The sequence below is a fragment of the Eulemur rufifrons genome, chromosome 2 (genome assembly GCF_041146395.1).
Source record: "Eulemur rufifrons isolate Redbay chromosome 2, OSU_ERuf_1, whole genome shotgun sequence".
Lineage (NCBI taxonomy): Eukaryota > Metazoa > Chordata > Mammalia > Primates > Lemuridae > Eulemur > Eulemur rufifrons.
The window spans coordinates 11,869,542-11,882,902 of record NC_090984.1 but is presented as its reverse complement, the minus strand read 5'-3'; the positions used below and the strand labels follow the sequence as shown (position 1 = coordinate 11,882,902).

Sequence of the window (13,361 nt, the reverse complement as noted above, 5' to 3'; positions counted from 1 at the left end):
CACCACCCCAGAGAGGGCTGTCCCTCAAAACCCAAGGTCATAGACTCGGGTCCCTCCAACCTGGGACATGAGGACTCCCATCAACTGGTGACACGGTTCCCCCCTTCCTTTCCCTCCAGAGGAATGGGAGATAGGCCCACACTCGGGGCAGGCTAGCCTTTACCACGTGAGGACACAGAACTCTCCACCCGGGGCTGCGGACCTGACCCCACCTAGCACACTGGCACACTTATACACTCTAGCTCCCTCCCGTATGGGGATAGAGAAAGCCCCATCCCCTGGGGACAGATTGATACGCATCTATCGGGAGAGCCGGGAACTCTCGCGGGTGGGCCTGGACCCTGGGGTTCGGCGGGTGGCATCGGAGAGACGTGGGTCCCGCCCGTTCCGCCCTGCCCCGCCCCGCCCCATGGAGCCCGGCCGCCCCGCCCCGCCCAGCCAGCCCCAGCGCCCGGCCACTGTCCGCCACCCGCCGGCCCTTCCGCCTCACTCAGCGGCGCCACAGGAGGGGACGGGCGCGTGCCATGGAGCGGACAGCAGGCAAGGAGCTCACCCTGGTAAGGGGACAGGGAGTCCGGGCACCACTCTCATCCCTGGTGACCCGAGGTCCAAAAACTCCAGGAGGTCCAGAAACTCCAGGTGCCCGCCGTCGGACCCTTTCTCCTCCCAAATTGGACCTGCCTTGGAGTCACCTACCCGCGACTCACGGCTCTTGACCCAGTGAAGTGGCTGGTTCCTCTTAGGGAGTGTGGGGGTGGGTGGTCTCTGAGCGCGTCTGAGGGAGGGGTCAGCGACAGATTCCATGAGACTGGACCCTGGAACATCCCCAAATGCCACCCCATCCCCTCGAGACCTGGGAGGACGGTATCCCCGGCCAGGAGGGGACTAGTCTGGGACCCTGGCCCGAGTCTCGCAGACTCCGACGGGGAAGGGGACGCGGAATGGAGCTGGAAGACCCGGCCTGAGTCCACATGGCTTAAGGGGGACTGAGGTCCCGGGGCCGCTCCCCCGCAACGCCCTGAGCCCGCCTCTGCGTCCAGGCGCCGCTGCAGGACTGGGGCGAGGAGACCGAGGACGGCGCGGTGTACAGTGTCTCCCTGCGGCGTCAGCGCAGTCAGCGCTCGAGCCCGGGGGAGGGGCCTGGGGGCAGCCAGGTGAGGAAGGGGTTGGAGGGTGGCGCGGGGCGGGAGGCGACCCGGCGCGGGCGGGGCAGAGCGCAGGGGCCTGGGAGGAACAGGTGAGGGCGGAGCTGGGGCAGCCAGGTGCAGCGGGCCCCAGGAAGGGCGGGGCCCAGAGGCGACCAGGTGAGGGTAGAAAAGGGCCTGGGGGAGGCCAGGCAAGTGGGGTAGATCCAGAGAATGGAGTGGGGCCAGGTGATGGCTGCGCGGTTCCCAAGACAACCAGGCAAGGGCAGAACTGGACAGCAGGACTGGGAAGGGCAGGTGTAAGTGGGCCGGAGCTGAAAGGAGGAGTGGGGTTTAGAAGTGGCCAGGTGAGCTCATGTGAAGCGGAGGGCAGGGCCGGGCTGGCCAGTGAAGCGCGACTGGAGGCCTGAGAGCAGCCCTGAGGGTGGGAGGTGGCCAAGTGAAGGGGGACACAGGGCAGGGCCTGGGAGGACAAGGTTTTCCAGAGCAGGTTGCAGGAATCATTTGTGGACGGGGCAAAATAAGAACTTCAGGGGCCGCGATTTAGAGGAAGGAGATTCGAGAGTGGTGATAGCGCTGGGCCTGGCTGGAGAAGGTGTGCTGGGGGGTGGGGGCAGCACTCCTGGTCTCTCAGGGCTGCCCCTCCCCCACCCCACAGGCCGCCACCCTGGCTGCAGACACCTTCCTCCATTACCGCACCAGCAAGGTGCGGGCGCTGAGGGCGGCCCGGCTGGAACGGCTGGTGGGAGAGTTGGTGTCTGGAGACCCTGAGCAGGACCCAAGCTTTGTGCCAGCCTTCCTGGCCACCCACCGGGCCTTTGTGCCCACTGCCCGGGTGCTGGGCTTTCTGCTGCCACCAATGCCACCGCCCCCACCTCCTGGGTCAGTATGGACCCAGAACCTCCACGTTCCCACCCTAGACCCCCACCTGGGCATCCCCCCCACCATCTCAGGCTTGGAACCAGGAAATACCCCCCAAACCCAGAGCCCTCCTCCTAGGCCCCCGCTAGCCCCCACTTCTTCACCTGATCGGGGCTGCCTCTTTGCAGGGTAGCGATCCAGAAGGCAGAGGGACTAGATGTGAGCTTCAACAAGAACCTGAGGTTGGTCCCCCACCACCGGGGTGGGAGAGTTGGGGGACCCTAGAGGTCAAATATCAGTGTTCAGGCCTGAGGGCTAGAGGGTTGGGTAACCTGAGAGTCGCAGGTTAAGTTATGAAAGATCTGGAGTCAGATCTGAGGCCCCCCACTCTGGGCCGGGCTCTGAGGCCCTGCCCCTCTGGCCAGGGCTGTGGTGTCCGTGCTGGGCTCCTGGCTTCGCGACCACCCTCAGGATTTCCGAGACCCACCTGCCCACTCGGACCTGAGCAGTGTCCGAACCTTTCTGGGCTGGGCAGCCCCAGGAGGGGCTGAGGCCCAAGAGGCAGAGAAGCTTCTGGAGGACTTTTTGGAGGAAGCTGAGCAAGAGCAGGAAGAGGAGCAGCTCCCTGCGTCGTGGGCAGGTGAGAGGTTTGCAACACCGGTGGCGCTCAGAGAAGGCTTTTCCTGCATACTCCCTCCCCCATGGGCTTTCTCTCTCCTATCAGACAAGGTTTTTAACTCTAAGCCTCAGTTTCCCCACCTGTAAAATGGGGATAATAATTCTTTGTCTGAAGAATACTGAAGAATAAACATGTGTCTAGTATTTCCCTCCCTCCATCCTAACTACAAAGATACTACTCCATTGGTCAGGATGCTTTGTGTTTCTAGCCACAAACCATCCTATTACTACTTATCCTAGGAGCTACATGGACTTGGGTTCAAATCCCAGTACTGCCATTTGCTGACTGGGTGACCTTGGATAAGTCACTTCAGCTCTCTGAGTCTCAGTAGCTGCAAAATGGGGGTGGTGACAGTACTTACCTCATGGGACTCTTCATTCATTCAACAAATATTCAGCCACTGGCTCTGGGCACATAAGTTTGGACAGAGGTTCCCAGTTCCCTAGCAAGGATGATCACTAAACAGGTAAACATACAAACAAAAGAGCTTGGCATATAGTATTATTTTCATTATTGTTATCACTAATTTTTACTTATTAGATATCTACTGCTTCTAATAAAATGTATATAAGAAGTTGTCAGCTGTGGTGGATCACACCTGTAGTCCCAGCTATTCAGAAGAATCGCTTGAGCCCAGGAGTTCGAGGCTGCAGTGAGCGATGAGGCACTCCAGCCTGGGCAACAGAGCAAGACCCATATCTAAAAAATGAAAAAAAAAAAAAAATGAATACAAGACGTCGTACCAATATTTTCTTGCAGAATAGATGCCAACAAACTATGTGGCCCTTTGTAGAAAAAGTTTGCCAACTTTGTCGCAGAGTGCTTTTTGGGGGAGGGAAAAGTATTCGCATACCTCATTCAGGTCTTTATTCAAATGTCACCTCCTCTGGGAGGTTTTCTCTGACCTCCTCCCATCCTATGTGACCTCCTCCCGTCCTATGTCGTCCTAGCCTGCCTTATTTTCTGCAAAGCACTCACCGCTTTTCTTTCCTCCATTCCTGCTTTTACTCACATCCATAGACTGTAAATGCATGAGAGGAGAAGCATGTCCATCTTGTCCCCAAGGGCAGGAACAACATGGATTAGTTGACTGAATGATTGCATCCTACTTATAAAGTATCATGTTTCACCCATCTGTGTTTGATCTGATCTGAATCGCAAAAGCGTCTATATCCCTAATCCTCATCCTTTAATCCCCAGATTAAAGTGACCACATTCCTCTCTGCTTTACAAAGTAGCAGCCACTTCTCTATCCCTGGTGACAAAGTCTCAGTTATTTGTACATTTTTGTCCCCCTTTCTTCCCTCCTGTCTACTAAGTATCTTCTGCCTTCAAGCTTTCACCAGCTGATTCTGTCATTAGAGTTTCATATCCAATGTGGTAGCCACTAGCCCCTGTGGCTATTTAAATTAATTAAAATTACATACAAATAGAAATTCACGTCTGCAGTCCCACTGGCCACATTTCAAGTGTTCAGTAGCCACATTGGGCAGTACAGGTAGAGAACACTTCCACCATTGCAGAATATTGTATGGAAAGTGCTGCCCTAGGCTCCTTGTGGGCAGAGGGGGAAAAAATGAACATTTATTCAACATCTACTATGTACCAGGCTCTGGGACGCACTTTATTTTATTTATTTATTTATTTTTAGAGATGGAATCTTTCTCTGTCACCCAGGCTGGAGTGCAGTGGCGCAATCACAGCTCACTGCAGCCTTGAACTCCTGGGCTCAAGCGACCCTCCCATGTAGCTGGGACTACAGGCGAGCACCACCAAGACCGGCTAATTTTTCTACTTTTTTCTAGAGATGGGGTCTCGCTCTTGCTCAGGCTGGTCTCGAACTCCTGAGGGCAAGTGATCTTCCCGAATCAGCCTCCCAAAGTGCTAGGATTATAGGGATAAACTACTGCACCCGGACGTTAAACTATTTTTTTTTCTTTAATGCTTGGGCATGCCTCTCTAGGATACATGATGAAGTTGTCTAGTTCCTTTACCTGTTGTAGCATCACAGTGAAGGTGACAGCTAGAAGTACCAACTAATGCAGCGGAGTGCACTGGCAATGCAAAGACAGCAACATAAATGTTGGCAACATCATTTTCTAAACTTGTGAATAACGCAATTTCCAAATAAAACAAAGTCCAGACTTTCACCGTCCTTGCATTCCCGGAGCCAAAATAACTCGTGTTTGTGAGCAAAATAGGTTGTAGATGCAGATTATTGCAAACAGGTTTTTCAACCGCACGAATGTCTGGAGGGACATTTGGAGGCTGGTGGCACAATTTAAGATTCCAACTTCCACAATGTCCCCTAGGGGGCGCCACCATTGAAATCCACTAAAGTCTTAAAATCATTCATATTTATAGAGCACTTTAGAGCAGTCTGGCGTGCGTGTTCTTGTTCATCTTTTTTTTTTTTTTTTTTGAGACAGAGTCTCACTCTGTTGCCCAGGCTAGAGTGAGTGCCGTGGCGTCAGCCTAGCTCACAGCAACCTCAAACTCCTGAGCTCAAGGGATCCTCCTGTCTCAGCCTCCCGAGTAGCTGGGACTACAGGCATGCACCACCATGCCCGGCTAATTTTTTCTATATATATTTTTAGCTGTCCATATAATTTCTTTCTATTTTTAGTAGAGATGGGGTCTCACTCTTGCTCAGGCTGGTCTCGAACTCCTGAGCTCAAACGATCCACCCACCTCGGCCTCCCAGAGTGCTAGGATTACAGGCGTGAGCCACCACGCCCCGCCTTGTTCATCTTAAAAAACAAAATGCAAATGAAGAAACCAAGGCACAGACAGGGTGAACACATGCTTTAGTTTACACAGCAAGCCGGTGGACAAGTTTGGGTTTGAATTTGGGACTTTCTGACAACAGCTGTAACCTCTCCAAAAAGAGGGCAGGTGAATCTTATCCTATTACAGGTTCAACATCATAAAGCTCGATTTTCTACTCCAGCCTTCGAGCATCTGGCTTCAAATCCCCACCCTCCGGTTTACTGAAGGTGTGACTTAAGGCAAATTGTTCCATGCCTCAGTTTTCTTACCTGTAAAAAGTGGATAAATAATAGTCTCTCCCTCCCCGAGTTAGCATGCTGAGTTACCTAGGCAACCATGCTAGGTGCTCAGCGCATATTATATATTCTTAAACACACTAGGGAGGTCTTTGTTTTATAGATCAGGAAGGGAGGCTCAGAGATTGGAAGGGACTAGCCCAGATCACACAGCCAGTCTTGGATTCCAGCTTGAGAGTTTTTTCACCCCTTGTAATGCTCAGGACCTTCTAGAGCAGCCCAAAGCCCTGGCCCAGACTCCCCGGAGGGCTGCGTGGAGGAGGAGGAAGGTCCCGAGCTCCTGGACTTCAGCGTGGATGAGGTAGCTGAGCAGCTGACCCTTTTGGACGTGGTGAGAACCCCGGCCTAGGGTGGGATGGGGTGCAGTGGGTTGCGGGCAGGGCTTCCGGGGACAAATCCTGCCACCCCCACCCCGAGTCCAGGAGCTCTTCTCGCGCGTGAGGCCCTGTGAGTGCCTGGGCTCCGTGTGGTCGCAGCGGGACCGTCCAGGGGCCGCAGGCGTCTCCCCAACCGTGCGCGCCACCGTGGCCCAGTTCAACACCGTCACGGGCTGTGTGCTGGGCTCCGTGCTGGGGGCGCCGGGCCTGACCGCCCCGCAGAGGGCGCAGCGGCTGGAGAAGTGGATCCGCATCGCCCAGGTGAGTAGAGAGGCGGGGGCGGGGCCTGGCCCCCCCAAGGGAGGCAGGGGCGGTCGGAAGGCGGCGGAACTGGGTCCAGAAACAAGAGGAGGGTGGAGCTGGGAGGTGCCTAAGGGAACAATTAAGAGGTGGCCTGGGCGTGGCTGAGTCTGGGACAGCGGAGGGACACTGGGCTTGTCTAGGGATAAGAGGACGGGCGCAGGGGTGACGGAAAGGAAATAGGATTGGAGCGGGGTCCCGAAAGAGATTAGGGAAGGGAGGGGCAGAAGCCTCCGGGCAGGAAGGAAGATGAAGTGGGGGCTCCAGAGGGAGAGTAGGGGCGTGTCCAGGAGTGGGAGGGGAAGACGACAGAAAGCTGACACGTAGCAGTAACGCTTGGGTTCAGGGAGGAGGGCTCTGGGTCCAGGACACATGCTGTTTGGGCACGTCTAGGGCCCAAGGGGCCTGGGAGAAGTAGGGAACCCGGACGGGAGAAGCCAAGGTCGAGTTAGGGGCTGGGGGGCAGCTGGGGGAGGGACTGGGGCGGAGGGACAGGAGAGGACTCCCAGGGGAGGAGGGAGTTTTGGTAGCTTGTCAGATGTGGGTGAGTCGTAGGGGTCTGTCCTGGCGTCACAAGTCACGGGATCAAAGGTGGATGGTGACTGGAGGTCAGACATGGGGTCTGACCAGCGCCCCCTCTCCGCCCCCAGCGCTGCCGAGAACTGCGGAACTTCTCCTCCTTGCGCGCCATCCTGTCCGCCCTGCAGTCTAACCCCATCTACCGGCTCAAGCGCAGCTGGGGGGCCGTGAGCCGGTGAGCTGGGGCGGGACCTCCTCCCCACCCCACCCCAGCTCTGCCCCTCCCAGCCGCTGATCTCTGACCTCGCTCCTCTCCTGTGCCCCGCTTCCCCCCACCAGGGAACCGTTATCCACTTTCAGAAAACTTTCGCAGATTTTTTCGGATGAGAACAACCACCTCAGCAGCAGAGAGATCCTTTCCCAGGTATAGACGGATGTGGACCCAGCCGATTCCAGATCTAGGACGAGGGACTTGGGGCCAGGCAGGAGGAACCGCCTCGTCGTTGTCAAAACGTTCCGTGTCCTTTCCCTACACCTCAGCAACGACCTTTCCCTTGTCCGTGGCCAGCCTCACGTTTCTATTTCCTCTCCTTCCTGCATTATAGTTCGCGGTGACTGCCTTATTTATTCATTCGACAAAACACAAGAAGTCACAAGGAAAAGGTTACTTAAGGCCAGAGTCATAGCACAGAGTGAAAAAAAGAACATTGTGCTTGGGGACTTTACCTCGATAAGCAAAACTAAAAATTGTGTGCCAGCAACTCTGGTTTATTTATAGGCAAGAGTTAGGTTCTAATTGCAATCAGTCGCTGCTTCTTAAAGTGAGTACAGTATAGGTGGGGTGGGGTGGGGTGCCTGTTCCCTCGGCCTTGTACATTCTTTACCCCTCAAGCGATGTATGCAACTTGATCACTGAACTCCTGCAGATGGCTGGGCACAGTGGCTCATGTCTGTAATCCCAGCATTTTGGGAGGCTGAGACCAGAGGATCACTTGAGATCAGGAGTTCAAGACCAGCCTGGGCAAAATAGCGAGACCCCCATCTCTACAAACAGAAAAGAAAAGAAAACTTAGCTGGGCATAGTGGCATGTGCCTGTAGTCGCAGCTACTTGGCAGCTGGGATTATAGTTGTGTACCGCCACACCTGGCTAATATTTTTCATTTTTTAAGAGATAGGGTCTTGCTATATTGCCCAAGCTGGTCTTGAACTCCTGACCTCAAGCGATCCTCCTGCCTCGGCCTCCCAAAGGGCTGGGATTACAGGTGTGAGCCACTGAGCCACTACATCTGGCTAATAAATATCTTGTTAGTGAAGGAATATCTCAAATAATGAGGACAGACAGATGCAGTTCCTGCTCCCAGGAGGAGTTCAGACCCCCAAAGGGGAGACGCAGAGGGCAATAGTGACTATCCCAGTGATTATATAATTACCCAGCAGAGTGATAATATGAAGGTGTTCCCGGGGGATGCCCAGTGGGCCTGTTCCATCCAGGCTGGGGACAAGGATTCTGTCCTGTGTGAAGGCTGGCTTGGGGTACATGGCACCCACAAACTCCACCTCCCATGGGGCCTGCCCCGTGCTGTTTATCTCTTCCCTCCCTGTCCTCCCACCACATGGGGTGGCCCGACTCCTTGGGTTGGTTCTTCACCACTGGCTTGTGATCGCTGAAAGCCTGATGCGTGCATATGGCGGGTATCGAAGCATCTTCCCTGAGAAAGGCCAAAGGTGACTGCAGGGCTGCTCAGCCCTTCCCTTCTCCCCAGGAAGAGGCCACTGAGGGACCCCATGAGGAGGACACCCCCCCAGGAAGCCTGCCCTCAGTGAGTGATGTGGTTTGGGATGGGGACAAGTGGGACTCTCAGGGTGGGGCATGCAGGGTGATGGGGTCAGTGGTGGCCCAGAGTGACGGGACCTTTGGGGGCTGCAGAAACTGCCCCCAGGCCCTGTCCCCTATCTTGGCACCTTTCTCACGGACCTGGTTATGCTGGACACAGCCCTGCCGGACATGTTAGAGGTCTGACCCCTGACCCTTGACTCCTGACCTCAGTTCCATTTGCCCCAGCACAGTGGGGCTCTTGACATTCCAGCCCCTAACCTTGACCCTTAACCCTTGGCCCTGGAGGCTGCAGTTCAGACAAACTTTGCCTCCAGGGGGAACTCATTAACTTTGAGAAGAGGAGGAAGGTGAGTGGGTGCTCTAGGGTGAGTGCAGGGTGGGGGGGGTACCCCCAAGGGTGGGGGTAAGGCAGGGCGGGGTCTCAGAGGCTCTCCCCCCAGGAGTGGGAGATCCTGGCCCACATCCAGCAGCTTCAGAGGCGCTGTCGCAGCTACAGCCTGAGTCCCCACCCGCCCATCCTGGCCGCCCTGCGTGCCCAGCGCCAGCTGAGCGAGGAGCAGAGGTGACTGCCCTGTGGCCTGGCCTTCTCCTGGCCCTCTCCCCAGCTGACGGGCTCCACTCACCCCATGCACCTCTCCAGCTCCTCCCAGGACCGTCTCCTAACCTCTGACCCCACCCCAACCTGTGACCTTGCGTCAGCTCCGGCCCAATCAGATCACCCTGTGACCTCAAACTTTGACCACATCTGACTTTGTGACTTCAATTAGCTGGCCATTCCACTCAATTGTCCCATGTGTTCTCTTCCTCAACTTTGATCCTGTCTTACCCACGACCCCTTTCATGACCCCATCATTGGCCCCCAGTTCTGAGTCACTCAGTCCCACTTTAATGTTTATTTCACCATCCACCTCAATAGCACCACTGATTCCTTTCATTCTAACCATTGACCCCAATCTGACCCTGAACTTTCACTTTGACTCGATTGAACTCCTAGCTCCCCACTGTGAATCCCCCTGTGACCTGCCAACCAGCCATCTCGTCTCACCCCAGATAAGACCCCAATGGCTCAATGGCCTTCATTTACTACCCTGACCCTGACATTGGGATTCTACCCCGGGCTGTTCCCCACTTACACCCAAAATGCATCTCCCAACTGATGCTAACTCTTATCTCTTCATCCCCTGTGGTTCCTGGCCCCATTCCACGCTCATCCGCACGTTAACCCCTCAGCTACCGAGTCTCTCGTGTCATTGAGCCACCCGCTGCCTCCTGCCCCAGCTCCCCACGTATCCGGCGACGGATCAGCCTCACCAAGCGCCTCAGTGCGTGAGTCTCTGGGTGTGTGGGGGGGTGATGTGGGCAGACATTGGGGGCAGACTGCTCCTGCCTCTGCCTCACCCCCTGCATCCACCCTCAGGAAGTTGTCCCGAGAGAAAAGTTCGTCCCCTAGTGGGAGTCCTGGGGACCTGCCATCACCCGCTTCTAGGTGAGCCTCCTGCTTGGCCAAAGGACTAGAGACGGCGAGATCAGGGGTCGGAATGGCAACCCCACGTCGGGCTCTGCGTCTCCCCCCAGTCTGTCCCCAGGGTCCCCCCCATCGAGTCCTAGAACCAAGGACCCTCCTCCTGGAAGTCCTCCAGCCTCTCCAGGGCCCCAGGGCCCCAGCACCAAGGTACCAAGCCCGCCTGTGTGTGCATATGGGACTGCAGGCAGGAGGTTCTATGTAGGTGCGTGCGTGTGTGTGTGTGTGTGTGTGTGCACGTGCACACAGGATTGCAAGGCCAGGCGTGTCTCCAGCAGACTGGCCAAGCACTCCAGGCATACATCTAGTGAATTCTGTGCGTATCTCCACGACCCTGTTTGAGTGATCACCTACCATTCTCGCCTGTGCTCAAATCTGGACCCGTGTCTGCTGACCCACAGGGTACTCCTGGGTAAAATCACACACTTTTTTGAGGACATGCGTGTCCCTAGGAATCTACATACATAAAGGGGAAATGTGGATGTGTATGTCCACGGGACTGTGTGGGGGGTTGTTTATTGACACATACTGTGGGTATACAATTGTGAGCATATATGTGTACACAGGACTTCTTGTGTGTGAACGTGGGTTTGTGTGTATATGGGCCATACATATGTTTGTTTCTGTAACAGAGGACCAGGTCTGTATATGATGGGATGGAGTATATGCAGGCTTGTGTGTGTGCCCTAATTGTGTGTGCCAGGCTTTGGGTGTGTGTCTAGAGGGATTTGTAGTTTATGTCCTCAGGATTGTAAACATAAGCCTATTAAATACACTAGTGGGGGCCAGCCACAGTGGCTTATGCCTATAATCCCAGCACTTTGGGAGGCTGAGGCAGGAGGATCGCTCGAGCCCAGGAGTTTGAGGCTGCCGTGAGCTAAGATGATGCCACTGCACTCCAACCTGGGCAACGCACCAAGATCCTGTCTCTAAAAATGTAAAAACAAATACACCAGCTGGGGAGGGATACTATTGCCCTCCCACCCCTCAGCATCTGCAGATGAGCAAGGCTGTAGCCCCCAACCCCCACTGCCTGCAGCTACCCCTGAGCCCGGACCTGCCAGGCCCTCAGCCCTTGGCCTTGACCCTGAGCAGCCCTCGAATCCCCCTCCTGGGTCAGGAGAGCTCGGAGGCCCGTGTCATTCGTGTCAGCATCAACAATGACCATGGGAACCTATATCGGAGCATCTTGGTGAGAGGCTGGGCCTGGGGTCTGCTGGGAACATCCTGCCCTTGGGGATGGGGCCCTCGCACCTCACCTCCCACCCCTCTCTTCCAGCTTACTAGTCAGGACAAAGCCCCCAGCGTGGTGCTGCGAGCCTTGCAGAAGCACAATGTGCCCCAGCCCTGGGCTCGTGACTACCAGCTCTTCCAAGTCCTTCCTGGGGACAGGGGTGAGCAGGGACAGCTCGGAGCTCAGGCCGAGGGGCAGCTGGGAGGGCAGCAGACTGACCAGGGTCAAGGGTGGAGATCAAGGTTACCTGGGCTCACAGGGCCATGAGGTGGTTCAGGCCGAGTAGAGGTAAGATATAAGGTGGGGATAAGAGGTCCTAAAATGTCTGTGGCTCAATGGTGTAGGGCCATGAGGTTATCCTGGCTCAGTGTGACAGAGAGGGGCACTGAAGGTTGTCTTCCTGGGATTTATGGGGCAATGAGATTATCCAGGATCAAATGAGAGAAGGGAGCATGGAAGGTTGTCTGACCTTAAGTTTATAGGTTCATGAAGTTGTTCAGGCTCAGCCTGGTGGGGGAAGACACTGAAGGGGATCCGGGCTTGGATTTGTGAGGAAATGAGTTTGTCCAGGCTTGCCACAGGGACCCTGAAGTTATCTGAACTTGAGCTGGGAGAGGGCCAAATGGCATTAAACTTAAGGTAAGGGAACATGAGGTTGTCCAGTCTTTGGCAGGGAGAAGCAAGAGGTTGGTTGTATTCATGCTGAAGGGCATGGCATGAAGTTGGTCGAACATTAACAAAGAATACATGAGGTTGTTCAGGTGTCAAGTGTGAGGGCCACAGGCTTCTGCAGGCTGAAAGTGGGGAGTTGTCCAAGTTCATGGTGAGAGCAGCATAAGCTTGGTTGGGAAGTGGTTGCAGGGGAGGGGATGGGTGGCCTGAGTTTGCCCAGACTTGTAGCGTAGGTTTTCTAGACTCCATGGAGTGAGGGGATGATAGGAGGTTGCCCAGGCTTATGGTGGGGGGAAACATGAGGTTGTACAGGCTTCAAGTGAGAAGGTGTTCAGGTTCCCAAGAAGAGGAGATTGAGGTTGGCTCAGCACTGGATGGAGAGGGACCCAAGGCTGTTCAGGCCTTAGGGTGAATGATAGAAGATTACCCAGGTCCTTTGTTTGGGGAGACGCAAGGTTGTACAGGTTTATTACTATCTTCTCCACCTCTGAACAGAGCTCTTGATCCCTGACAATGCCAACGTCTTCTATGCAATGAGTCCAGTTGCCCCCAGAGACTTCATGCTGCGGCGGCGGAAAGAGGGGACCCGGCACACTCCTTCTCTCTCCTCAACCTGAGGCCACCTTCTCCTCCAGGACACAGGCCCCATGGGCAGCTTGGGACCTGGCTTCTATCGCCATGGGGGTGGGGGGCAGTTCTATTGGAAACCTTATATCCCCAGTAGAAGCCATGGTGGGGAGCTATATCTCATAAACATAGAAAGCAGTGGGGCATTGGGGGTCAGACCTCTCCCCAGAGAAATCTTATGACTGTTGGAGACACATCAGAACTGACAGATGTGGATGAAAACAGTGAGTGAAGTTATGAAACATGACTCAGTCTTGTTTGTTCTCTGCCTGTGCGCCATGTTCACCTTTTCTCAAAATAGAAAACAATGATGACATTGAAAATGCAGAGAAAAACTAAGAGCCCTAAGACAGGGGTTAGGTGAGGCATGGCTCTGTCCCACTCAGACACACACAGTCCCAATGCCAATTTCCTGAGGAAGAGATTCTCATTGACTTCCATTTTTTAAAAGTGCAGGGTTACTCAGGCACTTATATATTACAATGTAATAATGATAAAAATAACATGACAATAAATGTAATG

General features: G+C 54.9%; 1 protein-coding gene across 2 annotated transcripts; it reads left to right on the top strand.

Annotated features, from left to right (window-relative positions):
- Positions 1-524: 524 nt before the first annotated feature.
- On the top strand, positions 525-12,872 carry RGL3 (ral guanine nucleotide dissociation stimulator like 3). 2 transcript variants are annotated; one of them, XM_069495884.1, is made up of 19 exons: positions 525-557; positions 1,041-1,154; positions 1,804-2,027; positions 2,195-2,248; positions 2,432-2,646; positions 5,954-6,081; positions 6,173-6,388; positions 7,078-7,181; positions 7,286-7,370; positions 8,711-8,767; positions 8,875-8,961; positions 9,099-9,131; positions 9,225-9,346; positions 10,015-10,110; positions 10,202-10,270; positions 10,360-10,456; positions 11,346-11,498; positions 11,586-11,700; positions 12,708-12,872. In XM_069495884.1, exons 1-19 carry the CDS (start codon positions 525-527, stop codon positions 12,827-12,829), a joined length of 2,124 nt encoding a protein of 707 aa, XP_069351985.1. In that variant the 3' UTR covers positions 12,830-12,872. The 2 variants fall into 2 exon arrangements, with proteins under 2 accessions (XP_069351985.1, XP_069351976.1); XM_069495875.1 differs by having other exon boundaries at positions 10,315-10,456.
- The last annotated feature ends 489 nt before the right edge of the window (positions 12,873-13,361 follow it).